The sequence below is a fragment of the Lathamus discolor genome, chromosome 7, assembly GCF_037157495.1.
Source record: "Lathamus discolor isolate bLatDis1 chromosome 7, bLatDis1.hap1, whole genome shotgun sequence".
Classification (NCBI taxonomy): Eukaryota; Metazoa; Chordata; class Aves; order Psittaciformes; family Psittacidae; genus Lathamus; species Lathamus discolor.
In genome coordinates this window covers 3,745,020-3,766,074 of record NC_088890.1, presented here as the reverse complement: position 1 = coordinate 3,766,074, position 21,055 = coordinate 3,745,020, and the positions used below count along the sequence as shown (strand labels likewise).

Sequence of the window (21,055 nt, the reverse complement as noted above, 5' to 3'; positions counted from 1 at the left end):
AACTTCACCTGATGCTTTCTGATGCTTGGATCAGCCTAATGACAGCAGTCACTGTGGTTTCTGGGATAATGATTCAGTGAACTGGTTTCTTTTTAAAATTTAGTACAAAAATAAAGAACAAAAGGGAAATAGGTCTGGAGATTATTTTTTAAATTGTGTGTATCTTGAGCAGTTTTTGAAGCATTTGTTCAGACATGGAGTGTAAACAGTGAAGGGGTATATTCATTGCTAGAAGATGCGTGAAGATAAACTCCTGAAGACATATTGCAAGTTTGTCAGTATTACAAATATTCTGTCTAAAAGTGTTTTTCTTTCTGTGGACAAAGATGCTGTCGAGAAAGGCAAACCAATTTGGGAGAATATTTGTCAAGTATGGTTGACTGTGCTTATGAGAAGTCTTTAGGCCTTCTTATTTCTGCTAGCATTAGTAATGATTTCATTTAGAAATAAAGGGTTTAGACGTTGAATCTGACAATTCAAATACCAGATTGCTAAGGAGAATGTGTATTTATAATTTAATGTTCTGTAGTAATTTATGTGAAAGTAACTAGAAATATGCCTTTAACATATATATAAAACCAACTGAAGAGTCTTACCCTAGTAATATTCATACTTGAACAATATTAAATATTGAGTCTGTAATCTTGGTATTTATTTCTTTTTTCTACATGCTTGCTAGACTTCAAGTGTAGAGGCAGGTAACTGTGCGAAGTATTAGACTATTTGGGATGGGATTTGGGGTTTATATTTTTCTATCTATTTGTTATTTAAAAGAAAGTTATCTAGACTGTTAAGCAGAAATAGTGCTTCTAATAGTATTCTAGTGGAATCTATTAGTTACAGTGTACTGTAAAACCAGGAAAGGTAAATTATTTTTTTTTCTTTTAGTTTGGTACTTGAGAATAAAGGAATAATGTAGAAGTGATTGAATACTTCAAATAATAATGAATGAGATGAATGACAATTGCAAGTTTTAAAGCAAAGTTGGGCACCACTGTATTTCTAAGAAGTTGACTGTCACAAATAGCAGATTTGTAGTGAGAGTTTTCCTAGTTATCAAGAGTGATGGTAAGTTGCATAACTTGGATTAAGCAAAAAACAGTTGGAAATACTCACTGATTTGACTGTGAGCAGACTTTCCTAGAAAACAGGAGTAGGTTTAGGTTGGTGTGAGTAGAGCGGTGTTCAGCTGTAAGCATTTTGTGCTCTGTGCTATATGGTCCCTGACATTGTGCTTCAGCAGTTGTGGGGTTTTTACTGAAATAGGATAGTCTACAACTTGAATGCTTCACGCACACACAAGGATTGAGCATACAGTTACTAATCTCTGCTGCTGCTCCTTTATTCTACTGAGAAAATTCCACAAGGCAGTGCTTTAAATGGATTTTTTTGAAGGGATGAATGACACGTCCCCCAAGTTTTCTGCATGGCATTACTTGTATGGCAGGTCTTATGATATTGCCACAGTAAATACTGTGTCTGCAAAATGGATTTATGTCTGCAAATAATTTTCTGATCTGAACATGCTTTAAGTCTGCTATGAGGGTGAACAACTCAGCATGTTGGCATTGCTGGAAAAGCAGATTGTTGAAGCTGATATTGATAAACAAGAAAAAAATTCAAGTTTTATTGGAAACATGAACAGAAATGAGAGAGAAAAAAACAGAATGGTGTACATTCAGCTTGATATTAGTACTGGTCACACAAACAGAAGGTAAAAACTCCTGCATACTGAAGCCCTTCTCACTTAATGGTTTGAGTTAACTTGCTATGAGTAGGAAAAGTAAATTAAAACGTAGGAGATAAGTTATTGCCTGCAAGAGGCATAGCAGTTGTCTGCTTTAGTTTGCTCACAAAATATTAAGAGCTTTCATCATTGTTACTATTGATACTTGGTAATTTAAAAAAAAATATCTACAACATTTTAATGCAAAATCAATAATGTGGTAGTAGTTAGGTCTTAGAATGTTTACATGTGTGTATGCATTGCGTACGTGTGTCTATATTTGTGTATACACAGAAGTGTTTTCATAGGAAAAGTTTTGATGATATTTACTTATCCTGATAATGCTGGAAAGAGCTTTACATAGTAGATAAGATCTGTGATGAGAAGGTCAAGGGCCATTGCTTATGTATTAAACTTCTAGCTGTGTTTTATCTATCTTAGGCATTTATCAAAAGAGGGATGAGAGAATTGGTGGCTTGCTTTTTTCTAGTATAAGTTATGCTTGAAGTTGGAATGTATTTTTACATGCTTTAGGGTTATATTTTTTACCTTTTGCTAAAAACCTGGAAACATTAAATTTTTCTGATGTAGAAAATTGAAAACAAAGTATTATTTTCATTGTCAGACTTGGTTATGTTCTCAGTTATATTAAGACAATGGAATTTCTTGTTATATCAAATAACTTAAAATGGAAAATACTGCATTGCTTTGTCTGTCTTGGGTAATGGGCTCAGGGCAAAAATATTTTTGTCCTGCATTTCATAATTGCATTCTCTTACCAGAAAGATGAGCCCACCGTTGATGCTTGACATAGTTACTTAAAAAGTGACTGAAAGCCACTTAGGTCTCAACACTCATAGTGGCAGAGTATCAGTTTGTTCAGTATTAAGTGTGCACTTAATTCCGAATAGCACAAGCACTAACAAATAAAGGGTTAGCTAAGCAAGATAAACATTACTAATAAAAAATATCTTGTGAAATTATTATTCTAGATTAGTGGTATATCATCATGCATTTGATGCTTGACTATTTCTACAGATTAGGAATCTATACTAGCTTCAAAATTAGTATGAAGTTGATGTGATAATTGTAACTATCACGTTGTTGCTTTTGTTTATCTGAAGAGTTTACACATGTGGTAGGTATTTGAGGGGAGAAGCTGAAAATGAATGTCAAAAGTGTAATTGTGTAATTAGAAACATTGTATCCTCTATCAAGTATGTCCTGTTTCAGGTGAACTGACTGTTGAGGCCTACACACACTGGTTTGCATTTTTAATACACTGTATGGTTTAGAGTAAAACAATGCTTGAAGTTAACATTATTTTTTGATTAAAAATAGAACTTTTAAATTTAAAGATCTGATTTGATTTATTTTTTTTTTCCTAAAGAGCAAATATATAGCTGTACAAGGGTAGTTCTGTTTCTTTGCACTGGCGTCTAGCTGAGGTTTTACTTATTTACAGGTAATATTCAGCTTTGCTCTTAATTATATTGTCATGTTTTCTTGTCAAGGAAAAGCAGGAGAACAAAGCTTGGTCTGCATCATCTCTTAATTAGAAAGATACTTGGAATCATACTATGCTGTGCTTTGACTATTGTATTAAAATGGGAAGCTGCTGTTGCAAAAATGACTTGTGAGTACAGCTGAGCAAAAATTATATATTTCAATTAAAAATACCTTGTGTAAAAATATAATGTATATATGCACACACAGGTTGTTTTGAAAGCAGAACAAAAGGACATTTAACCCATCTTTGAAAAGTTCCACTTGCTATGTTGCTTGGTACACTAAGCCTAATTAGGAATTATTTTAATTTTCCACAAACCAAGTTTTTAAGGAACTTTTAATGAAGTTCAGCATTGAGAAGTTCTGTTTCTAAACATAACTTTCTTTAGTACGCAACTTCATCCAATACACTTCTGAAGGTCAACTGAAAAGTTTCATTTCAGATTTAACAAAGTAGTATTGGAATTAAGTTGTGATTTCTTCTGTAGCTTGCTCAGTGTTTGGCATTCATCTGAAAATGAAATGAGATTGCTCAGAGTAGTGGTAAAGAATGTGACCAACCAATTAATTGTGCGAATTTTACCTACACATAAAGAATATGTGGTGAAATGAAAGTAGAGAAGGTATGTGTGTGCATATATGTTTTTAATAGAAGAGATTCTGAAAGCATGGGTGACATTGTAACTAGAAAATAAAGTGACTGTTTTGAAATAGTTCTTTAAGAGGAGAGCCATGTTTCAACATAGTAAAAGGTTCTGGGAAAATGGCGTTAGTAAGGAAGAGGGTATAAACATGTAAACAGAGGAAAAAGAATGATCTTTTTTCCCATGTTTAAGTTTTGGCATGTACAATCATGTAAGTAGTGGCTAGTAGTATGTTCCTACAGGCAGTGTTCTCAAGCAGGAGAAAGCATTAACATGCTTTGCCAAGAGGATTGGATTGCCTTCCATCCTTATCTCATCCATGAGTGTGCGGATGTAACGTGTGTTATTAGATTTGCAGAACGTGTCATCGGTGATTGTAGTAATGTTGTTGTACTGCAAAACAGAACAAAACAAACACACATCTTTATACAACCCCCATAGATGTTGAAGAATTTTCAAACTTTATCTCTCTTACTCTCTCATTTTATTGTCATTGGAGTTGATTTGTGAATACTTTAGACACGTAGGAATCAAATTTCTTCAATCAATGAGCTGATAAGCAATTTGAGGTTGTTATTGATGTTTGAAATGTGTTATTGATAAAAGATCATTGATTATTTTTATGATTTCCTATTGTTGGTATACAGAAATGACTGAGAAATTTTTTCATGGTAACTAGCCAAAACAAATCCTGAACTTTTATATAGTTGTAGCAATACAGATGAGAGGTAAAGTGTTGTATTTGGAGGAGCGTTAGCGGTAGCGCAAGTGCACAACCCTTTTTAAAAGGCAGCGGGTTTGGCTTGAGGTATGTAACTAATGAGGCTTTTTGTAATAGCATGGTAAAGAAATACTTTAAAAATACCTGAAGATGAAGAATACGTAGACTTTCTGGCAAGTTAAGGGGAACAGATTCCAGTGCGTTATGTCCTAAGTAGAGGTAGGCCAAGTTTGTCAGTTTCTAATAGGAAGAAACAGATTATTAATGCTAATATTACTTACTTGAAGTTAAGTAACTTGTGCCTCTTACAGGACATCAGTAATTTTTCAGATCACTTAGTCTGTTAAGTGGTCTCACATAAAACATCTTTTGCTGTGAATGTTGAATTCTATTGTATCAAGAAATTCACAGAACAGGCCTTCTTGTGTTTTGGAAATTTCACTGTCAGCTTATTGGCTATGGTATTTGAGCCATCAATTTTTGAATTGAGTTTTTCTTTGCATGTAGGAGAGAAAGAAAAGTATTTAACAGAAAATTTTTGTATTTGAAGGACATGAGAGAGTGCGTATGCAAAGGACTATTCCAGAGTGCCTTAAAAACAGAATAAAAACTGGAAAGCTTCATCGTAGTTTGTTTATGTTACAAAAATACAGAAAATTAGTGCCATACTGCATAGTCTGGTTATTAATTTTATTTACTTTGGTTACCTAAATTGTTGTCCCTTACTTACCTTGAAAGCATTTGCTTTGATTCCTCTGCTCTTGATTCTGTTTTGGTTTGCATTAAATGTTGTTAGCTTGGGAGGTAGAACAGGAAGTTTTAGAAGTCGATTTTCAGCAAGAGAAAGTTCTTCCAATAACAGAAGCTTTGAAAAGGCTCCATCTTCTATTTCTTCTATCCTATTTCCACTAAAATCAATTCTTCTCAAGGTAGCTTTACACAAAAGAAACAAAAATCTGAATATTGAATTTATGTAATTATATGGCATGTGAAATGTGTATGGTTGTATACGATCAGCGTTACACTGTTAGCTGCATTATCCTTGTGATCTACAAATGTAAACACTGTTAAAATATGGAGGAAACCCACATTTGGATTCACTCATGGCCTTAATAAAAATTCAAGGATCCAGAGTGTTTTCCTTTTATTCTTTTTTCTTTATTAACAATATTATTTCAGTAATTCATAGTTTGTCATGTTGTAGTGTTTGATAGCTGGGAGAATAAGCCTGGAGCATTTGAAGGAAAAATAGTACCTGGTCATTTAAGACTGGCAGAGATGCAGATTTCAGTTTTATTTTAAGCCATCTGCTCTTTCTCTTGCATGGGATTATGTGGGAATATTAAGATGTGTACATGGCCCAACATGGGTTTCTGCATAGCTTTAACAGTTCCTGTTCTAATACAAGTGTCGAATTTAATAAGTAATACATGTAATGAAATCTGTTAAGATATAAAGTACATCTTATTTTGGTAACTTGGCATAGTGTTAAGGGGCGACAACTTCAAATAAACAAAACTGGAACATTACTTACTAATGTCAGCAAAATCTGAGGCTGCTATCCTTTTTATTTTGTTAAATCGTGCATAAAGATACGCTGTCTCCTTTGGCAGTGGGGGTACAGCTTCGATGTCTATTTCCTCACAGTACACTGATCCACTTAGACACACACAGAGCAGACAAGTAGGTAAGTCTGAAACCAGATTATTGTGAGTAGACAGTTAAAAGTTATTCAACTAATTAAAGCTTTAATATTAAAAATAGAACTTTCCCACTGTTAGATTTTTAAAAAACTCTATTCCCATCAAGTTCTGAAAAGAGTTAATACTCTGAACTTTTGAGATTTGTCTTATTTTATTGTGCATAATTTCCCTGTGTACATTCTCCTTATCTGAGCATGTCTTGAAATGCTATGAACTGATCTGAATTCAGTTTCATTCTTTAATTGGCTTAGTATGACAACTGCAAATCTGTGACCATGTTAAAGTCGAGCTTTAGTAGAAGCGTTCTCATGAGAAGAGAAATCCATGTAGGGGAAACATGGCAGTGCTCACATTTGATCCTGTAATTGCACTGGGTCATTTCTGGCAGGGTCACCTGTGCTTTGTGGTACTCCTAGCTACTGTTTTGTCTAATTTTTTTTATAGAACTACAACAGTGATGATTATAAAATTACTGTAGGCAATCTATCTGAGTTTTTTACTGAGTTTTTAAAACTGTTTTTATAGCTGTTATTTTAATTAGTGAAACTCTTTATCTTTTTAAATGCTGTTTAAGCCCATTATGACTTGTCCTGTTCCTCATAGACATTAGTAGAGCATTAGTAATTTCTGCTTTGCTTTTAAAATCATGTATGACAGCAATATTCAAACACTTATAATGACTATGGGTTCGAATCCTATTTTGTCACCACTGTTATCTGATGTCCTGTGTTTTCCTTATAGAGAGTTTTGGTTAGCTTCCAAATGGAAGTACAGTACTCTGTAATACAGAAAGTGGTGTCATAATACTTAGGTAGTTTATTATCACTATTAGCAAAATAGGATCTTCCTCCATCAGTGAAAAGTTACAGAAGTAGCCAGTCAGTGCTGGGAAGCCAACCCAGCATGTATAATATTTTTTTCTTACAGAGGTACTGCAGAGAAGAGATTGAGATTTTGAGCTCTAGTTCTGTGACTATTGCTGTTTGTTGGACTTCAGAGCTCTGCCCCATTTGCCTTTTTTGATTTAGTATCTTGTTTGGCATGCTTGACTGTAGGACATTGTTCCACAGTCATTTTCAGTGTTGTTGCTCTTTCAAAGGCAACAGCCTTTTTGCTTCTCTGTGATTAGAAGCTTTGATCTTACAGATTTGTTCCACTTTGAGGGTTTGTTGGTAGTAACTAGCCTTGATTTGATAACCTAGTTATTTGGTAATAACTAACCTTGATTAAAACTCTACTTTTGGTGGAGATTGACACTCTGGTGGTCTTGCTGAATCATCAGTTGATTTTGGAAGTTTAGATCACAGACACACCAGAATGTGTCTCTCAGTGCTCTATTTGGTAGACAAAAATTTTGTTCCTTTCATGTTTAGAAGTCATTGTGGCTTGTTAGGAGAAATCTGGAGAATATACCCTGGAGCCTGTAGGAAAGCTAGGCTAGTGAGAATGTGTTTTAACCATTGACCTGCCTGAATATCAGATGTAAACTGTAGAGAGAATAACCAGTTCTTTGAAGAAATCTATTTAAGGAATGTAAGCACATCATATTTCATCATGACTTGGTTAAACTGTGGAATTTACTGGGGTGTGTATTTCGGTTTTCTTGTTTGTCTTGCCTAGCTTATTGAACTTGGATACAACTCTACAGCAAACATGATGTCTGTAGAGATTCTTATAACCTGTGCTTTGTGTATTCAAAGTTTACTTGAGTATCCTTTAACTTTTTTTTTTCAGCCTGCTCCATCAGAAATAAGACCACCTTCCACAGAACATATGAAAGATATTCATCAATTTAAAGATTAATTCTGTATCCCTTGTCATCCTTTATATGTTGTATTCATATTAAAATGTTCTTTAGGAGAGCTTAAATGTTACAGTATTCATATTAATTAACTTACTTGTATCCTTTGTTGGTTGTACATTGGTTTCGCTGTCATCTCCTTGCAGTCTTAGAAAAATGTCAAGAGAAGTATTTGTTCCATCCTTTGTGTAAGAGGAAATGTTATTTTCAAAAACAAGCAGCAAACAAAAAACCAGGATCTGAAATAGCATGTCTTTTAAAAATGAGCCTCCTGTGACACACCACTTTATGACATTAAATGTTTAAATTACTCTTATATGCTGGATGACTGATATGATATATTATCACTTCTATACATCAGGTGTTTGCTTTGAAAGGCAAGAAGGGAAGGTGATGCTGCTGGTGTTCTTCAGAAAATGAAAGTTCTTTAGGAAAGAACAGCAGACACAAAACAAAAATAGATAATATAGACCACATTGTGGGGAAGGAATATATAAGCAATGGGTGTTTACAAATATCTAGAGTTGTGAAGACAGATTTTGCACAATGTGCAAAATTTGATACCTGTGTATATGTTGTAATTTTTTTGGTTGTTGTTTTACCCAAATAATCTCAGTAAAATACCATTTCTTTGCATTTAAAGTTGCTCAGAATTCTCTGTTGAGGTAGTCATTACATCTTTAGAACTGCAGGACAACTTAGTTTTCTTAGTTTCTAAACACGTTTCTTGCAGGTATTGGCTGAAATTTAGCAACTGATTTCCAGTAACTTCACTTAAGTCTGTTTTAAGACATGGGCAGCTATCAGAAAGGGTCTTTTGTGGTGCAGGGAATGGTACTCAGGTTTTCAGTGAATACCACAGAATTCTGAAGAATTATATATTTCTAGAATTACAGTATGCATACAGTGCGCAGTACTATGATTTGCATGTATTAAAGTTAAGGGGACTTTTTAGGCTGACTGTGGCAATTGTTCTTAGCTAGCATCATTTGTTGTTTTTTCTGATGGGGAACATTTGTAGGACAGAGTAAGACAATATGCTTTTGGTCTGTGTGGCTATTGAAAACACATGGAGAAAAGCACATTACGGGGTGTGGAAGATGTTTTTCTTTTAATGTGCGTAAGGATCAGTCCCTGGCAGGAATATGGTCCCCTGCTGAAGAGAGCTTCTTACAGACTGTGTGAGTGCTCACTAGTGACCTGATTGGTTTTTCTTTTTATTTTTTTAAATTCTCCCTCTCTCCATGTTGCCTTGGGCAACATGGTCTAGTGTGAGGCATCCCTGCCCATGGCAGGGAGGTTGGAACCAGAGGATCTTAAGGTCCTTTCCAACCCAAACTATTCTATGATTCTATGTAGCACACAGAGTTCGTTTTCAAAAGCAGTGTGAAAGTAATGCTGTCAAGTTACTTTTGATACTATGTTTTATTTAGTATTTGGCTGCTTGCATATAGTTTACTGTGGGAATTTTTTATGTTCTGCAGAATAAAACCCTCAAACTTGACATGAAGCCTGAGAAACAAGTATCTTGGCCAGCCTCTGTCATTTTGACCCCTTTTTAGCCTGTGAATCATCCATCCCTTGGCTCTTTCTGTTTATCCAGGCTATGGCTTTTTTTTTTTTTTTTTTTTCTTTTTTGCCTCTGGTTTGGGATCTGTTAATTTGCTCTAGTAAGACTTTTATACCCAAGTTAGAATGCTGGCAACAGCTTAGGAGTTGCAGCATGAAATGTCTGTATAGGGTAAGAGCGTTTGCAGTGTTGGGAGTAGAGGAGCTGAGGCTGTGAGCTGAGCAGTTAAACTCAATCAAGCAGCGAATCTTGGAGGTTTCTGCAAAAATGTTCAGCTTGCATAGCTGTGTTGATAAGCATGTGAAGATACGGTCCTCGACTGAGGTATCTGTGCCAGCAGAGACTTCTGTGTACATGGACTTCTAACGGAACAAATGCACTTCTATTGTTACAGTTTGCTAGGCTCATAAGGGACATTTTTAATACGCTTCTTTGAAAAGCATGTTTGGTGGCATAGCATAATCTGTACCAGGTGTAGATTTCTAGTACAGTATCCTACTTGACGTCTGATCTATGAAAGAGTATGCATATGAGGTCTTCGCAGCATACAACGTACGACTTATTTCTGCAGTCAACCAAAAGTTAAATGAGATCATGTCCCTGTCCTTACTGCCCCTTCCCCCGCCAAACAAAAAAAAGTAGTATTGTTGTGGTTTAAGCCCAGCTGTAATTCAGAACCATCCAGCCACTGGCTCACTCCCCTCCCTCCCCCTGCCCGTCCCGTTCCCCCCACCCCGATCCTGCAGAAATAGGGAGGAGAATCAAAAGTATGTAAATACCACAGGTTGAGGTAAGAACAGTCCAGTGACTAAGATGCCATACAAAACTACTAGTACTACCACCAATAATAATGATAAGGGAAATAACAAGGGGAGAGAATATAAAACTAAAAGGGGAAAAGGAAAACAATAAACACAAGTGATGAACAATACAATTGCTCACCACCTGCTAACCAATACCCAGCCTGACCAGAGCATTGATCTAGGCGTTCTGGGTAACTCCCCACAGTCACTGGGCATGAAGTGATGTGGTATGGAATACCCCTTTGGCTAGTTTGGGTCAGGTGTCCTGTCTCTGCTCCCTTTTGGCTTCCTGTGCCCTTCCTCACTGGCAGAGAGCATGAGACTGAAAAATTCCTTGATTGGATTAAACATTACTTAACACACCAAGGTTTTTGCCTGTTGCTATTAGTGTTGTGCTCAGACTAAAGTCAAAAGCACAGCGCTGCACCAGATACTAAGGAGAAAAATAACTGTTACAGCTGAACCCAGGACAAGTATAAATAACTAATTTATCAGAAGTATTTCCTGGTCAGCTGCAAAAATTCTGAGCCATGGAATACCAGTGCAGAGGATTGTTTGGATTATAGTGACAGCAAATTTATTACTTGCATATGTAGGGAAGGCACTGATGGAATATTGGCCCGCTTACATGCCAAAATTCCACCTGCCCCTTGCACTTTATTCAACAGGCATGAATTACCCATACAAAATCACAATAACATTTTACATCTATATACTTTAACAATCTTAAAGCTTCTGCAAAGATTCTTTATGACACACAAAGACTATAAAGCTGATGGTCTGTATTAAGTGGAATAAATTAGTCCTGATATTGGGATGGTGTCTAATTGTATGGTTCTGTTGTGGAAATTAATATTTTGTTTTAAACTTCTAATATTCAAGATGGGGGTGACTGTAGTTTCAAATAATAATCACCGTAATACATTTTGGTTGGCTGACCTTTTTCTTAGTAGTAGTCGAAAGGTTGTGTTATTTTGTTGATTGCTAGCAGATTTCTTCTGATGTTTTCATCAGAAAACAATCTTTTTTTTTCAGTGTTTCCAAACTTACAGTATTGAGTTAAATTCACCATGCAGGATAGAATTCTGACAGGGCATGTTTGAGGAAAATTTTGGCATGTATTTCACTTATAGTTAACACTTGAAATACTCTAGGAGCTAGATTTTGTGCAATAAATGGAGATTTGATTGTGCATTCCGTGATGTAAACTGGGAATACTGTATCTTGTATAGATGTCTTTATTACGCATAAGGAACTAATTTATTATTTTGCAATGAAAACATGTCATCGGAGACCAGACCTGATGGAAACAATCCACTGCATTCCTAGAATTACCCTAAGCAGGACTGCTGGCCTTCAGGAGACCTCTAGTTTATAGCACTGCCAGTGCAGACTTTGATTAGTCTGTGGCACATCTGTTGGCACCATTTCCTTGTAGTTACACTCATCATTATTCTTTTTACTGAAACAGTGGCATATGCTTATTAGAATGGTTTTAGCAATGAGGGTCATCTGATGCTGTGCCTATCTAGTGAGCATTAATGGTTTTAGTATTTCTTAAAAAATTTACTCAGTTGAGGGTGGATAGCCCTCTGCTAATTATGAGTCGTTTAAGTGGTCTCTAAGGGGTTTATGAAAACATGTTACTTCATCACTATGGCAGCTATCACGTTTAAAAATACCTTAGGCACTTTTTAATGTAAATACGTAGCTGCTTTTTTTAGTCTAGCAGTGGCAAGCAATAATTTAAGAATTGGGAAAAATATTTAACAAATATACAGAAGAAATTTTTCTACACATGTGCTGCAGTTTTTAACTTACACTAATTATCTTTTGCTGCTTATCCTTTTTCTTATTTATCAGACTGAGTTATTGTAAGAAGTACAGTTAATGAAAACTTCCTTGAATTTATTACTTGGCTTTTACCACTTTGTTCACATATGTGGCATTTTCCTTGTCACTAGTCTTGGGGTAATCATTGTTAGTTTTAATTCCTGATCAATGTTGTATCTTGTTCTTTGGATGTGTATCATTTAGGTCCTGTCAGAGGCAGTCTGAACAGAGCTATGACGTATTTAACTGTCCCTGCCAGCTGAGGCTGTTGCACTTGATTTAACTCTCCTCTGGTTTTGTGTCTTCTTCTGAAGTGTTTATGGGTATGTAAGTGGAGCATGCAGCTAAAAAAGTTCAGAGTGGACCATTTGGGGGTGCTTGTGAGTGCCACAAGGTATAACCTTTATCAGTACCTTTAAGAACCTCAAAATGTTAACAATATAGGTGACTGCTGAAAGACTGGATGTTCCACAGTAGTTCAGGACTGCTAAACTGTTGAGTTGCAAAAAAAACCCAAACCTGAAACAACCCACCTCTGAAAAAACAAGGCAAAGAACTTGATAGTTTGGTACCAAAGTCAACAGAGAAACTAGTTTACGCTGCCAGGTTATGTCCAATAAAAAGTACTGTTTCAAGTATTACTTTGATATTAAAAAAGAAATTCTAAATAAAATCACCCTCCTTGTTTTTAAGCAAACTTTCTTAATACAGTGTTACGGAAGTTGTAGAGCTAGTATACTAGTATATCCCATACAGCAGTAACTAGTATACTAGTATATCCCATAAAGCAGTATACTAGTATATCCCATACAGCAGTATACTAGTATATCCCATACAGCAGTACTCATACAGCAGTAGGCAGTAACTACAGCAGAGTTAAAAATGATGCTTTGGTGTTACTTGTGAAAGCCTGTCTTCTATGGGTTTCTCAAACTGTAGTAAGGGTAGTATTTTTGTGGTTTTGAGTGGCTTTCCTGATGTCTGAAACCATTGTGTTTTGATATTGTTGTAATATTTTTCCCATAAAACTTGCACATATGCATGTAATACCTTATTCATATAATGCTTAGCAGTTAAAAACATTAAATTCATAATATAAATGAAATACCTTTCTTATATCCTTGGATTGAATTTCATAATCTTGTTGGCTCAGGCTTCCCATGGTAACATCTGTATCATACTCATAAAACGGGAGTGGTTCTTGCTGTACTGGTGGTGCTGCGTTTACCAAAGGCACAAATACAAACAAAAAAAAAGTAGTCTGCAAAGTCTTCATTCTTGCACGGGACAACATATCTGGCTTTCACTGAGCTGGTGAAGATCTGCTCATGCGCTGGCTATGGAGAATACTTTCTTTGTGACTGGAAATGAAAATGCAATCCGTCAAAACAATATTTAAAGCCTAGAGGACTAGTTGGCAGGGGTTTCTAACGCATAAGGAACATGGAACAATTTTTAACTCTTGATATCCTTCAATTAGACTCTGGTATTATAAAAGCTGTTCTTAGCATGAAAAGAAAGTGGGAAATAACAAAGAGCATTTTCCAACTAATAAGGAAAACAGTCTTAATTGCATTTGCATGTTTCCCAGTGTGTTCTTTTTGTTAATAGCAAGAGGATTTTGTAATGCATTTTATGGAATATTTGGCATTTGTGTAGCTGAACTAATTGAAATGAGAGATCTTCAAATGCATTTTTCTCAATTTGTTGTCAAAATAATGATTTTTCAAACCTAAATGCTTTATAACAACAATAATATCTCATTCTGCTTTTGAAAGCAAAAAGAGAAGATAACACCCCTGAATATTTTACAGGTTGCAGACTTTTAGGGCAGGGGGAGGAGGTTGCAAACATGATCTTTAAGACATTTTAAATACACATGCAATACTTTTAAAAATCTTTACACAACATGTTTTTTCTGTTCACTGTAATTGTTTTATTTAAACTTTAGGTTAATATAATTTTAGGAAAAAAGTCCACTTACTGTTTTAGCAGAGTCAGAGTTCTTCTGTGATTGTCATAAATCCAGATATGCTTATGTATAGATTAACCTGAAGCGGATTGATGAAAGAGTAAATTTACAAATTACATCCAGATTGTTGAAATGAATACTCTTTCAAAATCTGACAGTCTGAAAAGTGCTTTCCATGGGGTAGAGAATGCTTTGCCAGCAGTATTTCCCTAGGGTAAGAGGTAATATCCTGGAGCAGGGGGGTTGTACTTTGAGTAGATTTGTAAATGTTAAGCCTGTCTAGCTCATCCTACTTTTGCTATTACTTATTAAAATTGCAGACTTAAGCTTTGTGACGATATACTCTTTAAAACTGCTAAGGCTTTCTCTGTAAATCAGATTCTAATTGTTCAAACCAGAGGTCTATAACAAAGCATGTGTTATCCATTTTGTTTAATGGTTTAGCTAAGAGACAAAGCAGCTGCTTTCTGAGAGGTAGAGCCAAAACATACGTATACTGTATTAGTCACATTTTACTAATAATAAAACGTTGTATATGTTTAGAGAAGTTTCACCTAAGTATGAAATGGAAACTTTTCAGTCTGAAGAGTGCTGGAAACAAAAAATACTTTTTTAGTATTGTGTGTGTGTGTGTGTTGAGTTTTTCAGACAAATCATGACTAAATGCTTCATTGAATGCCTTGACAATTTATTGAAAAATTGGTTTGCAATAAATACTTGCTTTGAGTAAAGTTCTGTGTCAGTTCTATAGATAACTTAGCACTGTCCAGGTGTAGAATTTTCATCTGAACTACAAGCTGCAATTTTCTGGATTTCTAATGCATTTCTTCCTCCCCCATCTTTTCCTTATGTCTTTTTGGCAGTCAGTACAAATGGGAGCCAGATGACCAGCCTGAAAATTTACAAAGTAGCCTTTGGGTTTTTAAAAGTATGTAGCAATAAAATCTATTGGGAATATATGCAGATTTACATTTCTCTTTCATTTTCAGACTTTTTTTCTTATATTATCAGTGTTGACTAGAGTAATGTTGGGGATAAACAATGAACCTATTTGGTTAAGTTTTCTTGTAAGTGCTGCCTTGTTTAGAAACCAGATACCTGTAGTAAATCTGCAAATTGGAGAGTGGCTACAACCATTTACTCTCTAAACTTTTTCTCCAGTTCGAGTTACCACTTTCTGAACTCACTAGAACTTTATAAAAATGTTTTTAGTTTAGCTCATATGCAAATTAAGGATGTTAGAATTTGGACTTGGAGTTTGCTCTAGGATAATGAATTTGCTGTAGGTATATAACAAATATAAATGGAAGAGGCTTGATAATAATTGAATTGGACTATGACTCACCTTTGGTTGCTCTTCAGCTGGAACAACAAAAGTTTTGAAGTGGCTGGGTTAAGGTGGTTTCTGCTGCAGTATATGGGAACTTGCAGTGGGAAGTACTGTGTGTGATAGAGGGGGTGGGTTTGCTGAGGAAGCAACAAAAAAATTGCACTGTCAATACTACCTTACTACCACTCATGGTTTTATGCATGTTTTGGAAGTCATGACTGCAGCTCTGCTTTCTAGTTGTCTCTTTCCAGCGGCCAGCCCACTGCCAAGAAAACAGGTTAAGATTTTGTCTGGCGCTGGGGCATCCACATTTTTCCAGTGCTTGAATGTACTCAAAGGATAAATGTTCTAAGGGAAAAGTATAAAGCACTGAAGCTGAAAGCATGATATAAACTACTAAATGTATTTGTTATATCCTTATGATGGTTTATTTTCTAAGTTCTGAAATCTTACAATCCAGTCCATGGAATATCTTGGAAATCACTTATGTTTTGAAATATATATGATAATTTTTTAAAAAGAGCAAAAAATTACTAGATAAATAAGGCCTTAAAAATTTAGGCAGTCTTCATGCAAGAAAATTCGTGTTTGCTTTGATATACAAGAGGAGAAGAGGCTCTAATGTTGGAAGATTTTAGTAACAACTTCTGCAGAAGACAGTTGAAAAGTCTGGGTTCATGAGGGACATAAGATTTCAGTGGTATGTTTACCACAAACCCACTGTTTAATGTGTGTAATCACTATTATCTAAGCATTCATAAGAAACTCATAAACACTTGCTTAGAAATAAGTTTGAAGAGGGATATGTTAAGCAATTACTTTGGCATGATGTCATCAAGGTTTACCTTACAATATAGCTTTACTGTCACTTTAAACTGTCAATGCCAAATAAAGAAGTACTCTTGTCCTGTATTTCATCTGCTTGTCATCCTTTCTGCCAGGAAGAAGAAAAAGCATCAACAAATAATTTCAGATAAAAATTGTTTTTATCTGAACATGTAACAGCTGCTCATACCCAAAGAAGGGGAAGTACAAGCGCAAGCGGCTGCAAACAAGGAAGGGATAGTATTGCTTTTTTCAGCAGTGGTGCTGCTTTATTCTTGAAATAACCACAATATTCAAATAATCTGAAAGGAAAAAATGTGGTTCATAGACATCAGCAATAGGGAAGCTGTCAGGAAGTATTCACCTTGGTAAGCAGAAAGTACTTTCTAAGCATTAAGTGCTTTGAAGTTTGATGTATACCTATCTGTTGTTTGGACTGTAGTTACAAGGATCTATATACTTAGAAAGCGGTTTCTTTTCTGAAACCTAAGCAAGCTGTGTTAACTGACTGAGCTCCACTTTTTGGAAAGAGCCACAATGAGGTGATTATGCTTTCTGATTTGTCAGATGTGCCTTTTTTTTTACCCATGTTACTTCACTTTTACTCACTGACTTCCCCACAAAATACTTTCACCTGAAATGTTAGGCATTTAAAATGGTTATTTTACTAATTGTGTTGAAATTGAATCCTGTCTTAAATTAGAATGCTACAAACTTCATCACAATTTTGTAAGGATATGAAATGTAGCTGAAGGTATAAATTAAGTGTAGCACCACTTTACTTCTAGTAGAGGGAATCCAAGTCAATTTAACAAGGGACACTTGCTTTTTTGGATTCTGCTTTCAGAAAAACTTAACTTTAGAGGGTAAGCTTTGCATACAGAGTAGGTATAATATTTGTTCCACAGTGTTCCCTTCTATCAGGTTAGACAATGAAGAATACAAAGCTTTTAGGAGAGAAAAAGAGGATGGATGGGGAGAAAAAAGTTGGATGGGATACAGACAGCAGAGGTAGGAAAGGTATGGGAGAAGAAGGTAGAAATTAATTCTCTAACCTATGCATGTTGCTGATTTAAATCCAGCATCTGGGAAGGAATCTAATATTTAATACTGTTTACATGTCAAGAGCAGGTAAAGTAAAAAATCAAGCTGAAAATATCCTAGAAGCACTGCGGAATGATTTTGTTTTGCAGGCAGACAAGTGGGTTTTGTATGTTACTTGAACTGGCTGATGTCCAGGTCAAACTGATCTTGTCTTGAAGTGGCCTCGTATTCTGACCTGCTCAGAGCTTTAGTATGGCTAGTTCATTTCTATTCTCGACTTCCTACCAGCACTACAAAAGGCAGATGCAAAAAAGATACCTTTTTTTTTCTTTAAAGTTAATCATGCAGGTGCATACCACAAAGCTGTTATGAGCAGCTCTCATCCATTGTTTGTTGCCAGAGAAAATTACACCCATTTAAGTGGGAGGGCAGTTTTCTTCATTTTCTGTGAGTTTTGGCAAAAAGCAGTTCTCATAGGTCCTAGCATGTTGATTTTTGGGTTTTTGTGGGGTTTTTTTTGTTTGGTTTTTTTTTAATCATATTGATGTTTAGCATTTTGTACTTAATCCTTAGCAGCTAAGTACAAAAATTGTAGGAGAGAGCATTTCTGTACTTCTTTTAGCATTGCTTTAAAATGATGCAATGTGTTTTATAATGGAACTGAGGGTTGGTCGCTGGTAATTGTTACTGTGAGGCACTTAAGTCTTGTTCCTGGTGAACCCCTGCAAGGTACTGAAGAACTGATTGACCTAAAAAAAGGCAGATAACCAGGGGGGAAGTAGCCTTCCCTTTCTGGTTGGCTGGAAATTACTTCTCCAAGGTGTCTGCAGGAATTATGTGGAAGCAGGGACTGGCAGTACCTATATGAAGACTCATGATCATGTGATGGGAAGCATAACACTGAGGAAAAAAAAAAGGGGGGGGAGAAGAAAAATGCGGAAAAAACCCACCAAACAAAACTTATCTCTGGGGTGCATGGGTTAACAGGGCTGTGAGGCAGCACTAGCGAGAGTGCTATAAGGTTGCTATCGAGATATTCCTTATGAAATAAAGCTAAGATTCTTTATTTTTTATTTTTTAGTTTTAAATACTCAGGTTTGTTCTGTATTTAGGCAAAGAAAGTGTATTTTTGCAGCCGCTTAAAGAACTTGGCTTTCATCTTGTATCATAGTCTCTAAAGGACTATGTTGGCTGGTTCTGTAGTTTGGGGGTTTTGTTATTTTTTAAGTGTCCTTGGAAGAAAGTACTATGGATTATTGCTTAGCTTACTTATGCCTGATGAACATGGGGAAACACCTATGCAGAATGTTCAAAAGTTAATGTCTTGGGTAGAAATATGTCAGTGACAGAATGAGATAGGGAGAAATTAGGAAAGCTTTTAAAAACTTTATGGGCATTTACAGAGCTAAATACAATCCTGAATTTTCTTTTGTATGTGATCTTTTTTTTTTATCTCCATGTGAAAGGTAACATGTTCAATCTTCCTTAGCATGTCCTTTTTATTAAGTGAGACGTTACAACGCTTACGAGCTGCTCTGGGTTGGAATAATTGTAATTGAAAAGGTTTTTACAGTAAAAGGTGGCTATTGAACAGGTATAAAATAATGTGCAAGCAGTGAAACAGATTTACCGTTAAAGAGAACAAAGGCATGAAGTGATGTTAAAACTGAACTCAGTGTTTATCTTTCTATTTTCTTCTTTTTTAACCTAAAACAAATAAGTATTCTGGATTGTTCTTTACATCATTTTATTTTGCTATAATGCAGGCCTTTTCTGCTTGACTGTTTTGTGGCCTGATTAATTTTTACATCCTAAAATTATTTCTCTGATGGTACAGCTGCATGTTTTGACTGCTGCATGTATATTGTGTGCCGTGTGCATTGTGTAATATGGAACTTCTCTGCATCCCCTTCTGCTTTCTGTTGAGATCCTGATTCAGGGATGTAAAAATAGTTTTTAAGGCAGTTTAATGACTGTGCTTGTGCTGCATTCGTTCTGGGAACAAAAAGCCAGAGTACCTAAAAGTGAGGAAGCAGTCTCCTGGTTTGTTCTTGAGCAATACACAGAAATTGGACTGAAGGTGATACTATGGAAGAGGCATTGTGTGTTATTAAGTAAAGTATATTCCAATTCAGCATCCTTGAGGAACGGAGGAGGGTTTGGAGTTAGTATTAAATGTAAGATAAATAATGTCATTGTGTCTTACGGAAAAAAAAAATTAGAATGTTCCTAAAGATTCAGAATGACCAAAAAAGTACTGGAAATGAAATAGTTAGGCATAAACACCTTAAGTATTTTTATGAAAAGCTGCAACTATATCCAAGGCTCAGTGAATTAGATTAAGTTAAGGTCACTGTTAGGGCCACCAGCTGCAAGATAGACACAGCTGAAAAATGCCCTAGTGGTTGTAAGAGCATCCTTCCATATGTTTCTGATTTATAATCAAGATTTTTTAAAGCTGAAGACATTACCTTTGTTTCTTGCATTTCTGGAAAAGAAACGGACTCCTTGTATCAGTCGTCATGTTACAAACGAATTAAGCGCATTTTACAGATCATGCACAATAGTAAACAGAAATCAAACTACAGTTAACAAATTCAAATGGTAACTAGAAGAATGGTACTGTCAGCTATTTACCCAGACATTTCTGTAGGACGTATGTTCTCTTGAACTTTGCCTATATGTCGTCAGTTATATCCTGAATCAAAAGCCAACCTCCTTCAATTTATGAAAATTTCTTAGAATTCCTTCCTGAATTGACATTATTTCTTTATAATAATGTTGTCATTTCTTGAGAGCCATTACTTTGTCTATGTGGATGCTAGGGTTAGGGCACTAAGGCTTTATATGTTTTTTTACTACTATGTGCCTGTCATTTGTTCCTTATGTTAGTCATACATCTATTTTACTCTCCGTGTTTATGGATAATCTTCATATTTATCTTCTTTTTCCTTGTGTTGTGCTTTATAATGGGGAAGGTTGATTTTTTTCTTTTTTTTCGCTGTAGATGATGAATTTGTGCAATAAATTACGAGATTAAGGTATTAATTTTCCTTTAAAATTAATTAGATTGTTAGAAATGTAATTTTTGGATAAAATTGCTTAAAACATTGGATGATAAATATGTACATTTGTGGAGATCTGTAACTAGTTCCGTAAATTCCAATAGTGTATACACAGTTCGGTTTATACATGAAATGTTCATACTCCTGCAATAGTTTTGGAAAATGATTGTGAGATCTCTTTCAGTGTATAGGTTTCTTGTTAAAAAAAACAGTATGTTGTTCCCCCTTGGTGTTTTTCAGGTAGGAAATTCCTGTGTTTATTGCTTGCAATGATCAAGTTGGGAATCAAAGAAGGAAATTGATTCATATTGTTACAGTGGAATGTGAATATGTTAAAAGAAGTCAGGGAAACTTGAAATGTAAACCATCTGCTTTTTATAGAGGAGCTTCTTTCCTAATCTGAGTAACTTTTATTATCAGCACACCGAAGTAAATATCGCACAGAGTAAGCTTTATAAGTATTAAATACGATCAGTAACAAAAAATGGTAAAAGGTGAAATATAGTCTC

General features: G+C 35.4%; 2 protein-coding genes across 6 annotated transcripts in view; one reads left to right on the top strand and one right to left on the bottom strand.

The window, feature by feature from the left end:
• The window catches only part of CENPP (centromere protein P), a 150,302-nt gene that overhangs the window by 17,862 nt on the left and 111,385 nt on the right, over positions 1–21,055 (top strand). The gene's annotated exons all lie outside the window — the stretch shown is intronic.
• OGN (osteoglycin) lies at positions 1,600–15,698 on the bottom strand. 2 transcript variants are annotated; one of them, XM_065687070.1, is made up of 8 exons: positions 15,628–15,698; positions 14,295–14,361; positions 13,419–13,671; positions 8,202–8,286; positions 6,135–6,293; positions 5,331–5,533; positions 4,745–4,840; positions 1,600–4,272 (listed from the first exon to the last, which is right to left on the bottom strand). In XM_065687070.1, exons 3-8 carry the CDS (start codon positions 13,602–13,604, stop codon positions 4,102–4,104), a joined length of 900 nt encoding a protein of 299 aa, XP_065543142.1. In that variant the 5' UTR covers positions 13,605–13,671; positions 14,295–14,361; positions 15,628–15,698; the 3' UTR covers positions 1,600–4,101. The 2 variants fall into 2 exon arrangements, with proteins under 2 accessions (XP_065543142.1, XP_065543141.1); XM_065687069.1 differs by lacking the exon at positions 15,628–15,698 and having other exon boundaries at positions 14,295–14,577.